The 25,174-nt window shown below is 39.6% G+C and overlaps 1 protein-coding gene across 1 annotated transcript in view; it reads right to left on the bottom strand.

Moving 5' to 3' along the window:
- The window catches only part of PDZD8 (PDZ domain containing 8), a 52,627-nt gene extending 30,360 nt beyond the window's left edge, over positions 1–22,267 (bottom strand). Inside the window, exons 1-3 of the mRNA XM_053984002.1 lie at positions 21,325–22,267; positions 4,836–4,958; positions 735–837 (exon numbers count right to left, since the gene is read on the bottom strand). Coding sequence (XP_053839977.1) covers positions 735–837; positions 4,836–4,958; positions 21,325–22,202 — 1,104 coding nt within the window. The 5' untranslated portion in view covers positions 22,203–22,267. The remainder of the gene's footprint in view (positions 1–734; positions 838–4,835; positions 4,959–21,324) is intronic.
- Positions 22,268–25,174: the final 2,907 nt, after the last annotated feature.

Here is a 25,174-nt window from a genome sequence, read left to right as displayed (position 1 = left end):
CAGATGTAACAAAGGCAAAGGCTTAAGTTAGTGGTACTCAGCAGAGGGTAAAATTCAGGACAGGAATTTTTGTTCCAGTGATTTCTTTACTTGAAACCAACTGTTAAGATGAAGTCCTTTTAAAGCTTTGGGGGGTTTTCTTCAATAAGCACACTACTTAATGCTCAGCACAAGCCCAATTCAATTTGATTACTAACACAATATCCCTCTAATGTAAAACTGAAAAGCTCTTTCATACATCACACCTCTTCTTTGAAGGAATAGAAAAAGGTCATTCTCACCCTCACACACAAAAAAACAGGCAGGCAATCTGCAGGCTGTATGCTACTAAACTCCTGTTATCAAGTGCAATAATTAGTAAAACACTACCTTACAATACTGGCCAGGCAAAGACAGGTGAATCTTACCCACTGCTTTCTAAACACTGCCCCACCCAAATATAACAGGACTATAAAATGCACATTTTCCACTATTTGTTTTAATGCAGCTGGACAGCTGGCAGTACATTCAAACCAGGTACAGTTTCAGCACGGTTGTGAGAACTGAACGTGATGTTATCCATACATGGTCATTTGCCAGTGGACTGAAAAGTAAATAACTGGTATGCTATGTTTTTGGTTTGGTTTTTTCTTTTATGTCATCCATTTGATTACCTAAAGACACAACTTTCTAGACAATGTATCAAGTGCATAAGACAAAGTGCAATATGCAAAGATGACACCCTTTTTTTTTACCGTTTTAATAGAACTTCTTGATTTTTCTTCCCAAACATTACTGCTCAGCTCCATTGTGCAATGAACATTTGCTTCTCTTTCATAGGATCCAAACACCAGTAACCTGAAACAGAAAAGCCTATGGTAAGAACTGTAATACCAGTACATATATCCCAGATATCACATTAAACTCCCTCTTCTTCATCTATACACTATTATTACCTATGTGTATACATAGAAGTCCAGAGAGAACAGATTGCACAGGCACAGCCTTACACCAAAGGAAAGACACTGCCACCCTCTAGTGGAAGAACGCCAAAAATATAAAATATAACAGAATTTTTAGCTAAGGGCTTTTTTTTAGTTGACTTTTTTCGCTACAGTGTTGTGGGTTTTTTTGGTGGTTTTTTTTTTTTTTTTTTTTGTTTTTTTTTTTTTTTTTTTTTTTTTGTTTTTTTTTTTTTTTTTTTTTTTTTTTTTGCTGGAGTGGGGGTTGGTTTGTTTTTAAATGAAGTGTTAAATTGGCATTTTCCCATAAAGGGCTTTTGTTTTTTTTAAGAAGAGCAACAATAGCTACCAGAGTCTTCCACTTTAGTCCTAAACAGTTTAGGAGAGTGACTAGATTAAAGTCAATTTGCTGACTTTATATTTGTATTTCACTTAACTGGGATCCAGTTACCTATGGATTTTTTAACATTTATAACAAAGAGTGGTTCTTCATGCATGATACCCTATTCCAGAAGGCTACAAAGGTTTTCAGAGAGGTATTAGTACTAGAAAAGAAAAAAAAAAAAAAACGGACTATAAATTTTAGGCTATAGAACAGCAATCAAGTTGTTCACAGCTTATCTCACAGTGGCTGGAAGCAGATAAATATTTTGGAATAAAAACTTCAAACAAACCTTACTCATTCAAAATAGTAAGATTAGATTTTAATTTCCCCCCAAACTTTCTACACACATTTGACAAGAACAGTTTCTAAGCTTTCATCCCAAGTATCTTATCTGTGATTGTGATGTGTTATACCACTCTTTAGATGATACTGTCAGAAAAACATGTCAATTTTCTCTGTTTATCTTGACATTGTTAATTAATGTTTCCAGGTTAAGTATTTATAATCAAAACAAGTCTCATCTTTCAGATGTGGAGATTTGTAGTAAACATCCTTTGAAAATTAAGTAAAGCTATTGAAGCTATTATTTCACCAATAATCAGAACTGGTAAAATTAAGACAACCTAAGGGCAAACACCTCTCAAGTTTGCTTCTGCTCACTTAGCCACACTCTTAGGGAATTTTTCAGGGGCACTTATGGCCCCTCTAAATATCAGCACAGGAACTATTTTGCTGTACTGGATAGAAAAACAAGCACATGAGATAGCTCAAAACAGGAATAGAACAATTTTTAGCCAGAACTGCAACATAAGACGCAAGCAAAACAAAGAGCCATATTGAGATTTCACCTTACAGCAGGTTAACAGCACCTCCTAACCAGGTGTAAGGTGAACAAACACATTACAGGACAGCCAAACTACACATTTACATCCATGCTGGAAGTTTGGAGCACAATTTCCATTCTCAGAAACTAAGAAAATTTTTGTTTGAACAGTAACTCCATTAATATACAAAGAAAGGTGCTGCACATAAAGAACGACATTATTATATATGACTATATATTAAAGAGATATCTATACCCTACAGATTGAAAAGTGCCCACTTTATGGCGCAGTTTTGGAAGTGTATTCTTGCCTAATAAAATCAGTTTTCTTACCTTTGTTACTTTTTTCACAGTGTTTCTTGATTAAAAAGAAACAAAGTCAAAATTTAACAGAATGTTGCTTTGTTTTTCCCTTTTTCTTAAAAGTTTTAAGATAATGACAGATAACAGCATTTTTACAACAATTAAGTTCCTTGAGGGCATTGTACTTTTTGAAAACTTGAGGTTTTTGTACAGGTCAGATAAAGACTTGCCAGATATATTCCTTATTATTTCTTTACACCAAAGTTCCCATCCTTTCATTAATTTATGAGCAAATTTAATTTTTCTTTCAACAGCATAACAGCAGAAAATTGCTATGGTCAAGCCTGCAATTAGAAAATAAGTGTGAAAAGTGCAAGTATTTGGGCATGTGAAGAGTATAATTTAACTAAACAAGCCATTTATAACAAAAAAAGTTTGCTAAATATTTTACCATTATGGTTTCACCACTGATGTCCAAATAAATGGGAGAAGCAGCAGAACTCTATTACCTGACTAGATGGAAGAATTCTACTTCCAAATTCTGTAGAGAAGTCAAAGATCATTTACTGTAGTGAGAAAAATATTCTGGGGAACTGAGCAAAACTGAAAACCACTCAGAAATTAAAGTGATCCTTCATTCTGGAATGAGAATTAGAAGATGAAAAATGCTCAGGTGCCTATGGCAGATGTAAGTGCAAAAGCCCTGGATGTCAGCACACAGTCCTGCACTGGGAATTGGCCCAGCCAACCTTCACACCACTCACAGAGGGCTGGTGAAAAAGGGAAATTTGATCACCATTACTTTTGTGTATATAGTATATGTTTCTTCTTTCACTACCAAAATTCTCTATTTCTCTTCCTACCTTATCAATATGTTCAGATGCAAATTAAACAAGAGTATTTATTCACTGAGGGACTCTACAGACAGCAGTTGTAGCTGTTTAGTTCAAAAAAAGAATGGGACAACTGGAAGATCTGAGGAATTACTGTGGGTCCAACAGTCAGACATCCTGGCTAAGAAGTGTCTGTTGAGACAATTTCCAAGTGTTGAAAAATTCCAAGCTGCATAAAACACTTGGATTATGTCAGACCTGACAAATCAGCAACTGCATCCTCTCCCAGCCATCTGATAAGCATCTGTGACAGCCGAAAATACTGAGGGTTCAGAATGATGTCAGTCTGAGCAATCTGAGTTCTCAGTGCAAAGAAACTCAAGAGTTGATGCTGTACAGTATTTCAGATTCAGGAAAGACAACAATTAAAAGATTACTTCCCTAACCAAGAACAGCTGTACACAGTGCAAGGTGGTCATTTTGGCCCTCATGATAAAAACAAATGCACCACTGGGCTGAAATTGGAGAATTGCTATGAAGAGAGATCAGAGTTCCCTTACTCAGTACAATCAAAGGGGAAATGCTATTGGTGGCCAAGGAATGCAGACAGTTATTTAGTATCCTTGGATTATCCAGAGAAAACACCACAAAGACAGGGAGACAGGTAAGCAGGAATTCTATCACAAAAAATATAACCACTACTGCCACCACAGAACCCTTAGAAGCAGGAGAATACCTTCAGGAAATCCTGATCACTGATAAACTACATTGGTACAGGAAATACAGCTCAAATGTTGTACAGTGCTACAGAAAAAAAGTGCAAGGAGTTGATATGGGAATAAAAGCAATGAAAAGAACAGGTTAAAAAAAGAGTCTTTCTGCAAAGCAGTTGAGTTCATAAAGAGTAGAACTGCACATGACTAGATCAAAGCCTTAGCACTACTTGGGTAAGATCTAACATAAACCAAGAGGCCTGACAAAAAGCCCCCAATAAACCAAGAGCCCACACACCTTTTCTCCAGCTTTGAAGAGAATAATATTCTGAAGAGAATAATATTCTCTTCAACGAATGAAGGAAATAGATTTTATTTCTTTCCATTATTTGTTCAAGACCAAGACAATAAATAATGCCTTATAAAAGTGATTTGGATTTATCTAAGTAAGACTGAAACTAATATTTCTCTTTGCTTACATAACACAGTAATATAATTACAACATTTATACTGTCCTGGAAATAGAACCATAATTTGGTGTGGCAGAAAAGCAAACCAAGCAAGTAAGAGGAGGCACAGATTAGCTTGTAACCAAGCAAAATTCAGAAAGGCAAAGGCTTGCCCCCACACAAACCCCAAGTGCCTCAAGAAAGTAACTGCAACTTTCATTTGTTCATTTCTACTTCAAGAAAAGTACATTTTGCGGTTAGAGTGCAATCATAACACCAAAGCTGCCACTTTGCAGATCAGAACTGACCTACCGCTATAATTACTACAAACTGAGGAAACCCAGGTCCTTGCTTACTCAAGAATGAGCAAAAGTGCACAAAAATATACCTTGTACATTCAATTAATGTGACCTTCAGTCGACCTTCTGTCAATAGAAAATCCTGTATACAGAGGTCTCGATCTTCATACTCATCAGCTGGCAATACTTGACATGGAAAAAATGGCTTGAACCTGAAAAACATAGAAGAAACTTCTTTTAATTCACATTACACAACATGAACACATAAAAATATAAAAAAGGTAAAAGAATCTTTAACACTCTTTAAAAAGAGAAATATTATCATTCCTACGTATTCATTGGTCAAAAGGAATGAGCAGTAGCTACTAAAGCTGTTTGAATGCAGTAGACTGGACAATACAAACAAAAATTGCTTCACAGGAATAGACTGAGTTACATTTACTAGCACAGATAATTTTTAGGAAGTGGGAAGCTGGTAAAAATCACACAGTATTTTTATGATTGCAAGCATGATTTATCACTAGAGTCCTACTGCAGTAAATATCTTACCTTAAAGGTCCTAAAGGTCTTTAAGAACTGCAGAAACACCACAGCATAGAAAGATGAAACTATGCTATGACCCTAAAGCTTAAACTTTTTATGAGAGTACTGTTGGTGCACCCTAATGAACAGTTCACTTTAGTTACACTGATTCTCCTCTCACTTTGTAAAAAATTTAAAGTGGCTTTTCTTAGCCAGTTTTCTTGAATAAAGATGCAGGTATTTTAAACATTTGCCCTTGAGCTTTATTTCCCTCACTGCAGCATTTGATTCACAGGAAAAGCAGTTCATGTTCAAGATAACGTGTGCAAAACACCAACTATCTCACCACATAATTCTCTCTCTTTGATTAGAAAATGCTGAGTTATAAATACCAATTTGGTTTTTAAGTGATAGTGCTCTGGTGTTGGACACAGGCCTGATCTGAGGGAGGGAAGGAGGGGGAGAGGCTGCACAGCTGCAGCCCCATCACATGGCTGACACACACAGGCAATCCCAACAGCAAGGGCCACAACCCTGCACAAAGAATCATATCACAGCATCTGTGCTAAAGTTTTTGAAAAAAAAAAAAAAAACCCTCTTACAGGGTATTCCTTCTTTCCGTCTTTATTTATTGCTCTCATTTTCCAGCGGTGCCTTGTGCCTTGGTTTCCATCCTCTGTCACTGATGCAGCCTCCCAGCAATTATTTGTGTGGAGACTCACAAATAGCAGGAGAGGAGCAGCACAGCCTGCAGGATGGCTCTGCCATTTCATGAGAAAGAACTCTTTCATAAGCACTGCTTGCTCAACCATCAGGGGCATCTGCTTGTCACATTCGGAGATCACAATATGTTCAGGAAACAGTCACATGGAGCTGAACTGAAGAGTTTCAGAAACTCAAATAAATAATTAAGCATCCTTTAACTGTTAGCACACACTTTGGGAGGGAGCTCCATGCTCTGATTCCAGACACTTCGGTTCTGTACGAGCAACAGCCTCGTACAGAGCCATGAGAAAGTAATTTCTTTTGTTCTCTTTGTGAATAAACACAACTCAACACTCCAGCTATTTTCCTGAAATCCAATTCAACTTGTAACTTTAATTTTGTTCCAAGTTTCTCCCTCATTAACTCCTTCATAAAGAAAACAATTTTGAAATATGTTGCATAAAAATACTCAGTTTTAAATACTTTTTTTAGAAGTCTTGTGCGTGAAAAATATGAGGCTATTAAAACTCTCTGGCCACAATTTAGGTTTATGAGTATACCACAAACAACTAACTCAAGATATGCCTTGTTCAAGTACTGACTGATCTGGTACTTTACTCATAATCTTCCTTTATAGTTCTTGAATTTCTAAAGTAATAGCAAGCATCACAAGGGTAGGGAAAAACCCACCAAGATGACCCCACTGCTTCCATTCTGCATGACTTTGTCCCACTTCAGGGCCTGGTCACCTCCCCTCTCAGACCCACCTCACATTTCTCACTGTAAGCAAACCCTGCTCCTGTTAGGAATGATTTTACCCCTCAAAATACAGACTTAGGATTTTTTTAGGTGGAAAATGATAAGTTAGGCAAGCACACTGGAAAAAAATAGTAAGTTTTGAGTGAATAGGTACTTGGAGGTTTGAGGATTTTTAAGCACTAATAAACTGCTTTTCAGTTAGTACCAGCAACTGCCAATATGTGTGCTCCCAAATCTATTATAGTTTTCCATGGGAGCATCAAACTAACAAAAACCATTCTGAGCTTCAGTGACTTACTGAAACAAGATTTCTGGCAGGGAAAAAAAGACAAAGGAAGAGGATTCAGTGGATTACCATTAGCTCTCCCAATTTCTGCAAATACCATGCTTAAAAGTGTTGGTATTTCACAGGTCTTTCGCTTACCTATGCACACATCCTGCAGGCCATTTACAAGAACACAGACCTGGACAAATCTATTTTATACACTAAAAGTAAGAACAGAAAAGCAAAATAACAGACTGAAACATTCCAGTAAGGGTGCAGACATATCCACCTACACATTCAAACTAAAAACATCATCCTCACGTGACTTCAGAACAGTGTTAGTACAACACACATTGCAAGCCTTTGCTGCAGCACAGAATAATGAAACAATCCCCAGAAAAAGCTATTTTCCTTGCTAGATTAAGACAATGTTTACGTAATTTTAATTTCTATTTTCAAAATCCTTTTAAAAAAATTTATACAACAATGAATTAAAGAGGAATTAATTTTAAAATACCAATACAGTTATATACATTAATATATAAAACACTTAGCAGTGCATGGGGGACTTTGTGCAGCACTACTTAAATTTTCTACAAACACAGGATTAAAAAGCAGTCTCAACATCATGTTTAATTTTCAACAAGCACTTATGTTCACATTCTTATCACAACTAAATTGCAAAATCATTAGGAAAAAAAGGAACACATCACCTATTTCCATTGGCACTAGCAACGTACAAAGAGCTGAATATCTCTCATTAAATGCATTTTTAATGTTTTAGTGCTGCTCTGAAGCCTTCCAAATTTATACCACAGCACTTATCTATTTAATTTACAGAGAGTTTGTGCATTTCCAAAATTAAACATTGGACAAATTACTATTTCCTGTAGATTTCAATTACATACTAGGGAATTAAACAGTTGTCAAAATATTTAAGACAACTTTATTTATTTGGAAAGACTTTCCCACTGGGAGTTGGTGAACTAATACAGACCCAGATGGGGACTGCTGGTAACAGGGTGGGACCATTCCCTCGTGTTGTAAAACCACACACAGGAAATCCATGCTCCCACCACGGTCAGGTATCACAGGCTCTCCCACCTTTTTCCCCATGGTAGGAAAAGCCTGTGAACTTCCCCACCTTTCAAAAGCAGGACACACGTTCTTACAGAGCCATCATCCCTCTCCTTCTGTTTGGCAGGACTGCAGCAGGCCAGCAATGGATGCTCTCTCTGCAGAAAGTCTTTAAAAGTGCTTTATATGAAATGCTTATAGTGCCTTTTCAACTTGTTTTTGAATTACCAGAGTCCCTCCACAAACTCATCTTACTTGTCCAAAGGTCTGAAATTCAGACAGCACACTCTTAAGAAAAAGCTAGCTAAAACTTAGCATTAATATGAAGAGGAATATCCATCAATCAAACTTCATGTGACATTTCAGCAACTGGAAAAAACACTACAGAAATAACATTTAAAAGAAGCTGTAGCATAGTAAGTGTTTCTTAAATATTGCAAGATACAAACAGCAAAAATTCCTCCTTCACACGAGGAATTAGTCAGATGATTACACTGAAAGTAATTACGATAAAGTTACTGAATTAATATATAGGATTAAAGGTAGACACTAAAATAGCACAATACTAAGCTCTTCCATACACAAAGCACAGCAAAAATATTTCCAGCCACTGCAGGCAATGTCTCCTTGACGTGAAGGACTTCTACACTCCCTTCACGCCAGACTTCAGAGTCACTTCAGTGGCTCATTTGCTCTTCAGTGACTCATTCCCTCTCACCACCACCTTCCTCAAAGTCTAGATCAAAAGTGTTTCCAGAAAAACCCCAAATACATCAAGCTCCTTCCCTTCATTTTTAGTGCTTTCAGCCCTGGAATGGGGAGAATTCTCCCTTCCAGCTGGCAGTTCTGGGAGGCAGAACTCATCTACTTGGAACAAGTCTGGATTTGGTGATTTAATTTTAAAGATGTCTGACCTACATTCCCTTTAATTTAAATCCACTGTTCTGTGATGATTGTTTTGTGGTCCTTTAGCCAACTTTGAACAGAAAAGAGGACAGAAGTCTTTTATACCTTAGTTTAATTAACCTAATCCCCAAATTAACTGCTAGCCTCAGTACCTACTTAATGATATTTTTAGTTGTATGAGGAAATGTATTGAGAATTTTAAAAAATTGAATTATCTGGTATGATAACCATATGCTTCTGTGCCTGCTCATTGCATCAGTTAAGACTATCCAGAATCACAGTAAAAAAACCAACAATTGTTCAGAGCTAAACAGAGCCAGAAACAAAATTCAAAAGCTCTCAGTATTCCATCTCCAATTTGGAGAAGTAGAAAGTCTTACAGTATCATTTCTAAGTGCAGGAGGAGGTGGGATTTTGTAGAGCTTTTGCTAAGAAGTGAGAATATTTTTCTTGAATAAGTTATAGGAAAGGTTTTAAATGATTCTCTGGCTTTATAAAAGAAGTTTGGTATCTAAAACAGTGTTAAAATGATTGAATATCAGTTTAAGACCACATTAAACACTTGTATGATATGAATCCCAGCATTACTCTATTGACATAAAGATTAAACATTTTCAGGTTTGGGAATTTTTAAGTTACATTAACTGAACATTTGAATTTTAATACAGAGCAAAAGGATTTTAAACCTCAGAAGAATCAATCAACCAAAAATGCAAGCATCTTCCCCATAAAGCTACTTTGAATGCATTGCAAGTCTTAATTTTCATCCAGAATGTTAAGCAAAATTCTATGAAAATCTAAAGAGAGACTGTGTTTAGATTTCAATTTTGCAAGTGCTACTGTATGTGAAGATTCTTGTATCTAAAATACTGTTGAAAGAATAACTGCTGGATTTATTTTCAGTTTGAGGACTAATCAAAAGGTTCAACTAACTACACAACAGAATTGAGTCATTTTTAGATTGTGTTTTTCACCTGAGTCACAGAAACACAAGTCAGGTTCCAGTAAAGCATGTAAATTGCAAAGAGGGATTGAGACCAGATATTTTAAGATATAAAGAAGTAATCTATTCTTACACTGCATGTAATTTAAGATGAAGTTTTACTTCTACAAGAATTCTAAAATATTACAATCCACTCCTAAAAAGATATGATCACCTTAATAAGATTTTAAAGTGCTTATCAGCTAACATTTACACTTGTCAGGTATTATGATGTAAACAGCTATATCATTCTTCACACTGAAGATATAAAAATGAGTTTTATCCTTATTTTGAACAAAAAAATAGTAGCAGTACTGGTTTCTCTATAGATTTTGTTATAGATTTTACAAAAGCAATTCTCCAGCTTCCACTAATTTCTCAAGGAATAATGCTGCTGAAATGTATCAGTATTCACACTCAGGGACTTCAACAATTCAAATTACAGTACATGTCTCTAACAAGTAAGACTAATTTCAGCTTTACTCACAGCTATGAAAATCTGACTTACAAGCAGCCTGAAAAAACCATTGCAATAAGATGGTGTTTATTTTCTAGGAAGTTTTATGGCAAACTGCAAATCAGATCTAGTAATCCACCCACTGTCTTACAGGATATTCTGCCACACACATGTAGGAGGCTCATACACACAAGGTCTCAATATATGAACAGTCCCCCCTTTTTTTTTAAACCAAGACCTCAAAAGAAAATAAAAAAAAGCAAGGATTTTACTAGTCTTTTTTTTTTTCTTCAAAGACATTTCACACATTTCCAGATTCTTAAAATAGTCTTCTTTCTTCTCAGTAATTCTGAGGTATATCTTGAATCATACATTTGAGACAAGACACTTCTCAAACTTCAATTTGTTCCTGACTTCCACAAGAACAAATAAAATAATAAATGCAAACAGTCTAGCAGCTTCTTCAAAAAAGATCCAATTTCTTCCTGCTTATATGACAGAAATTGCAAATACAACATGGACAGTCTTAATGATATGGTTTTATTGCCTGTATTGGAATAGCCACAGGTAAAAAATCTTACCAAAACATCTTTCTTATAAGCACAAAACAGATCAACTTGACCATGTGCATACTTTTTTTGCATTTCAGGAACACTAGCTTCCCAAATTCCAAATTCCAAAAATACTGAAACAGTTTTGTTAACTCCATGTAGTCAATGTCTGTTTGATCCCTAAGTTTTCAGGTTCTGTTGATTCAAATTAAGGGATGAAAATCCAGCTGTAATTCAGACAGGATGAAGACAAAATTTCCCTGTCTAACCAAAAAGCCTGAATTGTTGTGGCTTTGCTCCAAATGGGACAGAAAATACAGAATGTGCTTATGTTCATGTAGAGCTGAAAGAGAAGTAGGTGTGGTTTAGCAACAAGCTTTTGGGCATTCAAGGAAAATAGCAGCAGGAAAAAAAAAAAAAAAAAAAAAAGCATACACACAAAAAAGCAAATAAAACCTAAGCCACCCCAAAACTCTACCTTCAGCCAGGATTAGAGGTTGGTCACCTGTCTGCAATCCTGGTTAGAGCAAAAAGTTGATGTTCTATAAGGATGGTCTATGAGAAGTCTAAGCTCTGAACACAACTCAGTCATTGAGCTGAAGAGTTTTAATCCTCTGCTCTAAACCCTAGCCTATATCCATGTGAAATAAAGTGACATCTCTTAGGCTGCTTAGACAGAAAACAACTGTCTCACTGCTGAAACCAGTCTGACAGCTGTACACCAAAAGTGAAAAAATATTTCTATCTGCTATGATTTCTAGGCAAGAGAGCTTCCCAAGGCTTATCCTCACTCCTCCAGTTAGTTTTAAAAATGCTCAAACTGCGGAAGCTTCTCCTCAATCTACATTTATCAAGTCACTTCTGACAAGACAGAAGATGCTCAAATTCACAACCTGGAAGCCCAGGCTTAGCAGTAGCATTTTCAAAGCTGAGATGACTGACAGCTTGCCCTGGAGCTGTGAGCAGCAGTCATTATGGGCCTGGTTTGCAGAGAACTCAAGGGCTGCAGTGGTGGGGAGGGCACAAATGGACCCAGGGACACAGCATGGCCATGTACTTGCCAGCTGTCCCCCAAGCAAAGATGACACCGCAGGCAAGTCACAGCATTTTATTAATAGACCCACACCGTGAACAGGATCAGGTAACACAGAAGCTCAGTCTGAACATGACCTGTGGCACCACTGATGACAATCAAACACAGGAAGGGTTTGTGAGGTTAATTAACAGGAAGGATTCCTGCACTTTCCAAATCCTGCATCACTCATGGCACATTACACTTAAGACTTGTGATTACATTTAATAGAAGCAGCGGCTCAGATTATGAATTTGGATACTTTCTCTAATTTGCCCTTCATTCAGAGGCACAGAGGAAAAGAAAAAACCATCCGAGTTTTTCAGAATTGTTTCAGAACAATACCACTGCCTAACACTGCTGTTCCCACCCCACCTCCCTTTCTAATTCCTGGGCTCTTTGCTTAGAAACATTAGGCTTGTTCTGTTTCTTCTAACATATTGCATCAAATTTTGTTAGCACGTATGAGGTTATTCTTAAAAAAAAAAAAACAACAAAACAAACCAACAAAAAACCACACAACTGTTGAAGTTTCTGGAGTCATTTCCCCATGCTAATTACTTAGGAACTATTCACCAAGCCAGATCCTTCAGAGGTGATCCAAACACCACCAGGAAACCCAATGCCATGCCACCACCAGACTGGGATCTTCCATTTTTACTCTTCCTATCTGAGCTCAGGCAAACGGGAATAATGGTTTATTAATAGTTTAAACCATTTACTACACAAGTGACATTCAGAAAAGTCCATTTTAATTTTTACTACTCAATGGGTTTCTTTTAAGATACTGCATAATAAAACCTATGTGACAGGGTATTTTTCACAGGTTGAAGTATAATTTAAAGCATTTTACCTATGTGGTAGTTGTTACTACCAGTATTGCTATCTTCGTTTCACTGGCAAACACCACATAATCTTGTGCTTAATGCCATTACAAAAGTATATTTTAATATTTGTACACATTTCCTTCTGGGTGAGCATTTTTCATAACAATGTTGCCATTGACAGATGCAGGAAAATCTCCCGCTTAGCATTAGGTCTCAGTAAAGAAAGTCAGGAACAAAGTACGTAAGTGTTATGATTTCCATTAGATATCATCAGATAATTTTTACAAGATAGAAAGTAAGAAATCATGATTTTGAATTTACATCTCAAAGCAGACCTGTAAGTTTTTCAGCCAGAGCAACAAAAAACTACCAAAAATTAATTCCCAAATGATTATCCTAATTTAATTTTATGCTAGTCGTATCTGGCAATTAATTATTGCCTTTGAGTGTGTGTAACAGTCTGATTAACTATCACTGGCTGATCACTGTAATACATTCTATTTCAGACAGAGCTTTATGACATCTGGGAAGTCTTCAAAAATGTGTGAACTGTATTGTTGTAGTAGAATTCCTCATGAAGCAGCTTTAATGGAGAGCTTTAGTGGCCTGCTGCTCACAGGCCATTCTGCTGAGCTCCAGCAGCACTGAACAGCAGAATTAAGATGTTATAAAGGTCAGTTGTACCCAATAGCTTTAAGGCTAAAATGAATTACAGCAGCTAGTAGAGAAAATAATTAAAAAAAAAAAAAAAAAAAAAAAAAAAAGCAGCTCTCCAGAGCCCAACTCGTGGTTGAATGAAATTTCAGTGGTTTTTTTACCTCACAAAATTTAAGGTTTTCCCTCTCTTTTATTCTCTGCTACACTCAGCATCTCCTAGCAGTTTGCAGAGATGTGTTTGGCCACAGAGAGGTCTAAAACACTGCCAGCCTCCAGCTGGGTCCTACAGGAAACAGTCCTGAGAGGACTTAACTCAGACAGGGCTCCACAAGGGTAGGAGTCCTTCCAGAAAGAAGGGTGCTTAGGGAATCAGATGTACCAAAATGGCTTTGGGCAGGTGTAGGAATCCTCATCATCACATTGGATCATTGCTTGTTTTCTGGATGAAAGGATGGTTTGAGATCATCACACAAAGTTTTTTGTAGTTCCACAATTCAGGGATTTTAACAGACTGGGGTGACACAAATTATCTATTAATGTAACCTACCTATGCGAGTTGCTAATTTCTCTCCACACTCAGTTTAGAAAATAAAGCTTATTAATTCTAGAAGAAGTATTACATTTAAAGTCTTTTACTATACTCTAAAGAAAAAATAATATCAAGAACACCCAAATGTTCAAACAGTTTTAAATCAAACAAGTGTGAACATGAACTGCAAACACAGGAGCATACTGGGCCATCTCTGCAGGAATGCAGAATAAGCAGAAAATTAAAGGACCAGCTGCAATAGTGAATCCAGCAGCTTGAGGCTGAGCTTCACCAGCACTGAGCTGCTCTACCCACTAAAACCCACTGTCCTTTCCCAGGCTGCTTTTAGGAGTTTTCTGATCAAGTGCCATTTGCCAATAAAAGATTAACTGTTTCATGCATTTAATATATAGAAATAGGTTTGACAAAAAAGCCTCATACATTTTTACATCCAATGAGCTACTGAGAGCTGAATTGACTACACATCTTCACAGATAAATTCTGAATCCTTTTCCATTAATTAATCTCCTTCAGGAAAACCCAGTGTTCAGTTCCATGTGACAAGTGGGGAACATTAACCATACTATCACAGAGTCTAAAAATCATAATACAGCCTGTAGAAGGTGGTTCAGAACAGCCCAGTTCCAGAGCCTGAACACGGCTCCCTGCTCCAGCAGACAGGCTCAGAACCAAATCCACACATTTCTTAGAATCCACACACTTCTTAGGTGCCTACAGTTCAGTAAAGTGATTAACTCCTATATGATCTATATTTTGAAATAAATTACCTTAAAAAAATAAACACTACTATTGCTTATTTCGTATTTATTTAAATGCATTGAAAGTAGCACAAATTAGGACAACTGAATACAAAGATCCATATTTGTGTTCACTGAGCAGCATGATCATTTCAAGGTCCAGATGAACAGAAAGGTGGTCTCAATGCTGGTGCATGCAAAACACCATCAAGTACTAAATAAATCTTAGCAGATTTTTCAGAGTCTTTGTTCACTATCCACATGAAAGTTCACTGCAGGACTAAGATCAAGTAACTTGTAATACAAACTAGCAAAGGATTAAACAAGGAAATTTTCTTTACAGTATTATTGTACAGTTTTATATACTGGTGCAAGGAAGAAAAGTTGAAGGAGGTCCTATTTTCATGTCAGACCAATTATGCCTATTGGATTTCTATCTGCAGCAAAGGCAGGTACTAATGACCAAAACATATTCCTTTACCTTGTATCTTCATCCATCACTCCCTCCAAATGAGAATTTCTTTCTGCCCCATACCTCTGGTCTCCCAATTTTTTCACTAATCCATCTCAAGTCAGTGATGTGTTAGTTCCTCACCCTTGTAGGTAAAAATGGAAAATACAAAATCTGTTGACTAACCACAGAAAAAGGCTCACTCTTAAGCTGAAAAGAATGCCACCTGTATGCTGGGAAATGTCTGGTATGTAGCTGGTCACTCATTACTTCTGACTTTCCTATGAACAAGTTTCAAACTGGCATTCTTTCAGAATTCAATCTTTCCAGTGTGAAAACTCATGAAGTGCTGGAGCTGGGGAAGATGACTAAAAATGTTTCAAAACCCTTAGAACCAATGGATTTGAACTACATAAGATTTACACACAGCCATTGTACCATATAATTTCATACAATCTGAAGAAATTTGTACATAGTGACCCTCCAGAAATTATGTATGCCTGAGATGGAGCCCTGCCCCCCCCCAAAAAAAAACAGTAAAAAGCTCTGCACTACCAAAATCTTCCTTCTACATGTAGCACCACTGAAAAAAAAAAAAAGAAAATATTTGCTGTTCTGAGGTTTGCTTGTGTTCTTTGTGTATCAGGTTGCCTACAGACCCATTTAGCTAATTCCTGTAAGACAAAGAAAAACTGCTTGTGCACTATTAAGTTAATCTTCCAAGCATGGAACTACTGACTACAGACGGATCTCCTGAGTGAAATGATCACCACTTTGCCATGAGCAGAATAGTCTGTGCTGGCATCATTCAGGGCAGTATCTCTGGGACAGTCTGAAAATCACAGTGCTGCTTTACCATCAGTTTTTGCAGAGCAGAAAAGGACTCAGATCCTGAAGGGTTTTTTTTAATGCTTTTGTAGAGTAGATGATTTTTGTACCTAAAACAGGCATGGCATTAAAAAACCCAAAAAACAGAACCAACAAACTACCCTTCTTTCCTAGCAGGAGCAGTAGGCATGAGAACTTCAAACAGGATGTCTTGCAGATTTAACTACTGAGAGATTCCTATCAACTCCTGTAGAAAACCACTCAAAAAGAAACACCCTACCTATGCAGCAGCTACAGAGAAAGGTCTCTGAAGCAAAGACATGATCACAGTCCCAAAATCTGGTTATTTCTGGTACTCCTGCCTCATCATATGAATAATACATGCTTTTTTAAATTTTTTACTTTTTCCAATACCTCCATTTCCTCATTATGAAGTAATTTCTATTGCAAAACACATTTCAAATCAATAGCTATTTACATTACTTCTAGGCTTAAGTTTTGCCAAAAATAAGAAACTACTATGTAACCCTCAAATTGCATTCTAAAATGGTAAATAAAAATAGGCTTGTCTAATTGTTCTTCCCAAAGAAATTCAGTATAGCTCCAGTTTCCAAATAAAGCATAAAACTATTTAACATGACTAAATATATAAATGATCAGTTCTAAGGATAATTCATGTTGGAAGTGGCCAGAGGAGGTCATCTAAACACCCAATACAGAAATGGTAGAAGCAATGCTTTGTGAGAACACTTACAAAGAAAAGTTAGTTATTCCCCTCTGTGGTAGCATGTATTAATATAAAGCAAACAGAGTTTCTCAAAGCAGACTAGTATCAATACAAAATAGTTGGGGTTTTTAATGTAACAAACCAAGAAACAAAGTGTTCCTAAAATTTACAAAACTAACACATTGCTTAAGCAACACCTGGTCTGCTTAGAATCTGAATGGATGAACTTGTGAGGTGTTTAATTTAAGGGGAAAAAAAAAAGGCACCTATCAGGTTTTTTTACATCATTGCTTAAGAAATACCAGGAAGTTAAACTCTGGCAGAAGAAGGACTTTAAATATATACTTTGTATCTTCATTATGGTAAAGTGTATTTTTACTGCCTAGAAGGAACCCAAAACCCAAACCTCTCCAAAATATAAAAGCACGATTGAGAGCTGTGCAAAAGAGCAAAAATACACCCAGCTATTAAGAACATGCTGGACACAGCATAATCAGTGTACTGATAAGCCTGAGGTGAGAGAGGGCACAGTAAGGCTGTCACCATAAGCAACTTAATAAAAGGTTAATGAGCAAGGTAGAGCTCATTAGAGAACTAACACAGACGAGCCCATGACTACTGCAACAGCACCATCAAGCAAGGAGACAGCCACCTGAAATAGTCCTTACTCTGTGCCTCTAAATCCTATTAACCACTTTAATAGCCACTTTTAAAAGGACATCATAAAGTTAAAACCAACATGAACAGTGTCTATAGCATTAAAGAACTGTTTGAGTGCATACAATGAAAAACCAAAGGCTGTACTCAGGTCACAAGATAAACTCCACTTTGTGCTGATAGCATTCACTGCCCTGGTCTATTAAAAGAAACCTACATGAAAACAAGGTTGTATTAGGTTTTTCCCACATTTGAACAAGACACTGCTCTGACATAACAAAATGTTTGCAGAAAAGCTGTTTGCATTTCTAGTATAAAGCAACAAATACACTAATATTAAATACAAAAATTTAACTATTGCTATTATCAACAGAATTGCATAAATCCTTTATCAATGATGGCAAAAAAAAAAAAAAAAAAAAAAACCCAGCCTACATTCAGTGGATTTTACCAACAGCCTTACATCCAGGGATTTCTTGAAATTCTACTACACAAGACAGCAATTCCCATTCAATGGCACAGCAGCTACAAAATAGGGTGTTTTGCCAGACACAAACACATTTATTAAAGAGACTGAGAAAAGTGATTGCATGCTATTAGAGTAAAACACAAATTACTACTTATTAGTTCAGACATAAAGCACAACCCTTCTTTTTCAATTAGTAGACAATTGCTTTTATGGAGAAAAATGTGTATAAAATGCTAGATAAACTTTAAATGCACTTACTAGGCTATACTGCCTTTCCCTATAGACTCTTAGGAGTGCAGCAGGAGTGCAAAATGCCTTTCCTACTTTAAAGGTACAGTTATTCAGATCACACAAAGTCTGTAGAAATGGATGATACAAAATATGATCTTACTCATCACTGCTGTGCTGCATAAATTTTGTACCTAACTGGAAAGAATACAAAGTACTTGTGTAGTAATTTGGCTGCAGCAACAGACAGTGCACATATGAATATACATTTTTTTAAATACAGTATTTTATAACTAAATAACAGAGGAGGCCAGGATCTGCAACACAAACTTCATTATAGGATGTTCAAAATCAACTACTGGCAAAAGTTCTCTTCATATGCCATTCACCACCCAGTAATAACGTCTAGAAGTCGCCTAATACAAAAGACAAGGAAAATGGCATATTTTTATGTACTAATTAACACCTTGAAACAAGATAAAACTCTTCTGTGGGCTTCAACGTGGAAGCCAACAGGATAGCAAAGTACCCCTTTTAACGAGGTGAAGAGAGAATTCCCCACACTCCAAGTACTTTTGTTTACAAAGTTGCAATCGCTGTTATTCAAAGTTTTATTTACAAAGTTACATGAGCAAGAGTAGGGAGACATCAAAAAGGTTTTGAACTACACATGGAAGCAAATACTATGTACTTAAGGACATATAGGCAATAGGAAAAAAACTGGGAGAGAATAATCACATCCCATGTAGATGAGAAACTTTTAAGCTTTAAGTAAGGTAAGATGTTATTAAGCAGTTGTGAAACTCCTGACTTTCTCCTAGATATTCTTTGCTAAGAAATACATTAACATACCATAATCCCAAATCCAACGTAATCTTACAATTTAAAGCTCCACTTTTGCATCTTATCAGCAAGGGACTTGATTTTCCAAACCAGTTTTCAGTAACACCTGCACTCTCAGCTCTGCCACCACCTAAGGGTGTACTGTTAGTGTTCAGCTGTTACCAAGTTTGGGGATTCACCTGCCTAAACTCAGCTTGGACACACTGGGGAAGAATTTGTAGTTTTAGTCTGTGTTCCACAAAACCTTGGGCCCCTGTGGACAGCTCAAGGTTCCCACCTGAAGCTGTAAATGCCATGTTATGGACAGCTGGGACATCTATGAGCCAACCTTCCTTCCTTAGGACAATTCCATTAATGTGCATTGAGCTGTGTCCTGCCTCAGGGTCCCCTTCTCAATATGGGGGGGGTTGAATGATACATTCAGTACATGGCATAAAATGTAAAAGTTAAAAGCACCACAGCAGAGTTGGACACTTTCACTGAGCACAGTGTGCTACCAGCCCACTATCTAGTGGTAAAATCAGCTATGATACTGCATTTTCCTCTGCAGCATTCATGGATTCCCAATTCCTTTAACCACAGAGAACACTGTAAGTTAACTGTTAATTCTTCTTAGTTTTATAATTATTTATGCTTCATATATCATTCTTAGTGTCAGTTGCCTTCTGTCATCATACTTCTCATTTCTGTTTCAGGCTCTACACTCTGCTTCTTACCTTATTTGCCCTTCCAGTCCCTCACACATGCCTCATTCATTCTTTAGGGTGGCAGAAAGTTGGAGAAACACCTGGAAAATTGACTAACTCCAACTAAATTATGAGAACACCTCACTGTCCATGTGCATCTCTCAGAGGCAAAGTGAAGATGTCTGTCTTCATCTGCTGGAAGGGAGGAGCACATCATCCATCACAGGTTGTACAGGAACCCTAAAAAAAACTTGTCTAGGAGTGCAAAGTTCACTTGTTCTTTCTAGGTGTGCTGAGAGTGCTGACTCTGCACCACAACTGTGCTATCCCAACTTCTCCTTCAGGCTCCTCTCCACTTTACAGCTTCACACTTTCCAAAACAGTAAGAGAATGGAAGCAAACCTGCTGCGACAGCTTCCCTGCTGTTCAGGGATTGCTCTCTTCTGGAGAGCAGTTCAGTACCTCCAAACTTGAAAGAACCACTACATTACTCAAAAAACTACCTATTGTCCTGTCAGGGCTATCCAAATCTTGGATATTTTAAAAATCCACTTTCATGAGAGCACTTAAAAATTCAGTTGCAGGGGAACCAGCTGAAAAGTCTTCAAAAATTACACCACTACAAAGTTAATTACACTTCAAAATTCCAACAGGCATTTTCAGTTACTCATCGCTCACGAATTTTAAGGATAAGACTTATTGCAGAAGAATGTTGTAAGCAAACCTAAAATCCTTATTTAACACATAACAAAATCCAAGAAGAACAAACAAAAAAGAAAGGAAACGTGGTACCCTAAGAGGGGTAAGACACAACAGAAAGGAAAGACAGTACCTGAGCAGTGGCAAGACATTAAGTATCAATATCAGAGGACAGAAACAAAGCAAATATGCCTCTTGCCACTTCTGCTACAGAAGTATCAGTGCACATTTCATTATATTCACTATATAACACAGTCTGTGCATTTGTAGAAGAAAACATACTATAATACAAAAAAAAAAAAACAAAAAAAAAAACACAAAAAAAACCCACAAAACAACCACCAAAATCCCAGAAGGGCCTTCAAAGCTTTAGCTACCGCAGCAGTGGTGATAGTTCTCTTATCAACTTTCAGACTTCCCCCAAAATTACTGAGGGAATTAAGCAGACCAGAAGAGAAGCAGACTGCCTATATCACAGGATCTCAAAAATATTCCTTAGACAGTGAACACTACCCTTTCTTATATTAAGTAATAATCATCTCACCTCTAGAGGTAAGCAGCAGCCACAAGTCTTGCCGGTGGCTCACCAGCAGCAGAAGCTTGGGAGGACACCCCAAACGCACACACTCTCCATGGAGCCATCCTCCTAGCTCTTCCAAAGAGGGACATCATGGTCCTATTGTCACACACCTGACAAGATCCCCAAACTTTCCATGCCTATTAATTCTGCCACTTAGTTACACCCAGATGAGGGCATGTAACAACCTCACCGTGCAATGGCTTCTTCACCTGTTATAAATGGAAAATGATCCTTCCTTTCAGGAAAGCTCCTGCCAACAGACAAGCAAGGTACCCATCAAGAGCAAAACAGCAATTCTGCTGCACACCACCCAAAGTAACGCTGAGGACGCAGGACAACTCACCTGATTTTATAATTGGGTAAGGTGTGCTTGCGCTTAATTACTTTCTTGAACTGGTTCACTATGATGGAAGTGAGCTGGGGCATGGGCCTCCCTTCAAACTGAGACTTCACCTCAAAGAGTATCACGGGGTCGTCCATAAAAGAGAAGGACCAGTGTGTGAAGGGCAGGCGAGTGAAGACCAGCTTCAGCCTGCCCATCACCCGGGAGATCTTCACGAAGAGGTAGGCCGACTTGCCGAACACCAGGTCGGCATCGATGGCCAGGTGGAAGCCACCATTGTATTCCAGGTCTACCTCAAAGCCCAGCTCCTCGGGACAGCCCTCCTCATTGCAGGCCACCGGCCGGATGAGCTTCACGGACTTGAAGACAGGCAGAACACCGCCGAGAGAGACCTCCCTGAGGCTGAGCCCCTCCAGCACCTTCCCTGTCATCTTGGCCTGGAGCAGCTCCTCGAACTCCACCTTGATCTTCTTGATGACCCAGTCCCTGACCAGGGCAGTGTCCCGGAGCTCCCTGAAGAGGAAGAGGAAGATGGCATTGAGGAAGTGGCACGTCTCCTCGCGGGAGGAGGGGGCTGGAGGGGGCTCCGGCGGCGGCTGCTTGGGGCCGGGATCGGGGCCCGGGGCGGCGGCGGGCGCAGAGGCCGGGGCCGGGCTGGGGGCTGGCTCCGCGGACGCCGGGCCGCCGGCCGGCTCCGCGCCCTGCAGGTATTCCCTGAGGCCGTGCTCGGGCGCCACGCGGGTGTAGACGATGCCGCCGTAGGCTCCGTCCGCCCTGGGGGGCTCGGGCTTCCTCCTGTAGACGAACAGGAGCTGGAGCAGGAGCGTGAGGCAGCAGCCGGCCAGCGCCGAGAGCAGGATCACGTACAGCAGCGGCATCCTCGGGCCTCCGCGCTGCCCCGGGCGCGCCGCCCTCACCGCGCCGCCGCCATCGCGGGGGTCGCGCCCGCGCCCCACCGGCGTTTAACGGCCGCGGCCGCCAGGGGCCGCCTCATCCGGGTCCCCCCCGCCGCCGGCCGCGGGGCGGGGCGGGGCGGCGGCGGCAGCCAACCAGCGGCGCCGGCCTCGCCCCCCTCGCGCTCCGACTGGCGAGGCCGGCGGGTCACGTCATGGCGCCGGGCGTCGCCGTGCCGTCACGGCGGGGCGGGTGCGTGCGCGCGGGGGGAGCTGCGTGGGCGGGGCGGCGGCGCGCGGAGGGGTCGCCCGCGGCCGTGAGGGGCGGCGCGCGCTCCCGGGAGCCGGCCCGGGGCGCGCTCCCCGAACTCGCTCCCGAGACCCGTTCCCAGGGCGCGCTCCCGGGGCGTGCTCCCTGTACCCGCTCCCGGCGCACGGTCCCGAGACGCTGTGGCGGGGCGCGCTCCCGAGGCTGCCCCCCGGGTACGCGCTCCCCCGGTTTGCTCCCCGGGCACAGTCCCGACAGCCGCTCCGGGGCGCGCTCCCGAGGCGGCCGAGGCCCTGCGGCCGTGCCCGCTGTGGCGGTGCGGGCCGGGGGCCCGGGCAGGGGAGGAGGGTGGGCACGGCCGCGGGACGCACCGCCCGTGGGAAGGTGACCGGTGTCGGTGGCACTTGTTCGCCCGAGGAGCAAGTGAGAGGCGGTGACAGAGAAAGGACATCGAGCATCTTCAAAAATCGGCGGGTGGCGGGTGGCGTGTTTCGGTGAAATTGCTCCGGAGAGGGGCGATGACATAAAGTCTGTTTTGGTGGGCGTTGTGTGACTTCCTAGAAACCTCCTTGTTTCCTGCTGATGAGAGATGCTTTTAGCACATTAAAAAAAAACCCAAAAAAACCCTGCCTAGATGACATTTTATCCAGCTCTGCTATTATTGGTGATGAGATATAAATCTGTTTCCGTCCCCTTCAGCTATCTATTTGTGCTTAAAAGTCGTCATTGAGTACATGAGGTAAAAAAACCCTGCCAAACCTGTGGAGAAAAGGAGCATGAAGAAAAGAAAGCTGAGAGATTTACATGATATTTCAGCTTCTGATGTGTGTGAGACCGCTGCCGTCCTGGGGGTAGGACAACCAAGGACAGGTTTCTTTTAGGACAAACTGGCTTCGATGAGATCGCAGAGGAAAGCGGAGGGGGGATCTCACTGCCCAGGCTGCTCAGAAGCCTTCCAGGGAGGCGACAGATGTGCTCTGTGCAGGAGGCACAGCCAGTGACAGCCCATCCAGCTGGGGACTGGGGACATTACAGCACTGCTTGAAAATCAGTGAGCCAGGATAGAAAGAAGAGATGTGACATGAGGCAGGGCTTCAGCATGCAGGGGAAACATGTGACTCTTCAAAAAGAGTCATTTTGAACATTCTGAGAAGCTAACTCGGAAGAGCCATTCAAATTCAGCTTACAGAATTGTCATAGGAGATAAGCATATTGTTACCGGAAATATAAACATATCCAAAAGAAACTCCTGTTATTTGAATCCAGAAAATTAATTTAAAGACCAGATCAAGGTTGTATATGCTGCTAGAGAATGTACTATGTCAGCTGTACACTGTTTTTCCAGGTGCTTCCCTTTGTCAGGGGTAGTCTTTTTCAGTCTTGGAATAGAAGTTTTATGATTTCTGAAAGGCAGCAACAATTGAGACAAAAGTTACTTTAATGATTAAGCTTGTTTATTACACTGTTTTTTTTATGTTTAGCTAAATACTTAGCTAAAAGTTCTTTGATTATGTTATACTTTAATAGAAAAAAGAAAACTCATGCTCACATTGCTGGTTGTTCTTTTCCCCAACCTCCAGAACTGCTTAAAAATGCAAACAAGAGGAGAAGAAAATGTGAAATTTTATTACCAAGAAGATAAAAGCTCTCTTCCCCATCCCCCTTCATAAAGTGTGTGGGGTGGGAGGATTGAAAAGCTCTTAATGATGTAGTGCTGTGGTTTGAAACTAGAGATTCAGAGTATGAATTTTTTATAGGTCTTGTGACTGAAAGTTGAAATGCCTGGGTGTTTAACAGAGCACTTCTATAGAAATACCAGAGAGGTCATTAGTCCAGCATTTGAGCTGCTCTGTTACGGGCCTTCGCCGTGGCTAACACAGGCATACATGGTGATAATGGAAAGGTTTGGGATTTGCAACTAAATGGCTTTTCAGATAAGGACTAATCTATTCAAAAAGGCAATAGCAGCCTTGCTTTTGGGTCAGGAGGAACAGCAGGAGGATAAAAAAAAAAGTCACGTTGCAGATGTCTCAATTGAGTATTTTCTTCTGTTAGACAAGCAGAATAGGGAATTTGGCACATTCTGTGCACCTGATGGCAGCTTAAGAGCCTCTGAAATGTTCAGCTCAGTAATCGCTTTTCTCCTTCCCCGGGAACATTTTCAACAGGAGCTGTGTTATCTTGAAAGACACGTTATGAAGCAAGAATCGGACACGTTTTAGCATTTTCAATGAGAATGGGAGAATGGAGGGAAATAGCAAATGTGTTAACATGAATACAAAATGATTGTGCAAAAATGTTATATAACATAGGATTGAAATAAAGGGAAAAATATTTAAATTTCTCAGCTAGAGGAGAAAATGAAGATTCATCTTAATACTATCTAAAAAGGGCCTTTAAGAACATATTTTACTTTGGCTTCCATTTGGAAGGTCTCATTTGCATTTTCTGAAAGTCTACATAAATAGAAAGGTTATGTAGTCTCACCAGTTTCACCTGGGTTACACAGAGCTTTATAAAACTTTGTAGAATGTACTCAACTGTTCACTCTTTGAATAGCTGGAAATTATTAAATGGGGCTCAAGACATGCAAAATAAAAAGGCCTATATTTATAATGATCTTTTTAAAAAGTACTAGGAAATAGTTTATTAAAGGGATATTTTACCTGTATTTAAACAAGGAAAGTAC

Source organism: Vidua macroura, chromosome 8 (assembly GCF_024509145.1).
Source record: "Vidua macroura isolate BioBank_ID:100142 chromosome 8, ASM2450914v1, whole genome shotgun sequence".
NCBI classification, from domain to species: Eukaryota; Metazoa; Chordata; class Aves; order Passeriformes; family Viduidae; genus Vidua; species Vidua macroura.
The sequence above is the reverse complement of the archived record's forward strand: the minus strand, read 5'-3'. Positions and strand labels throughout refer to the sequence as shown.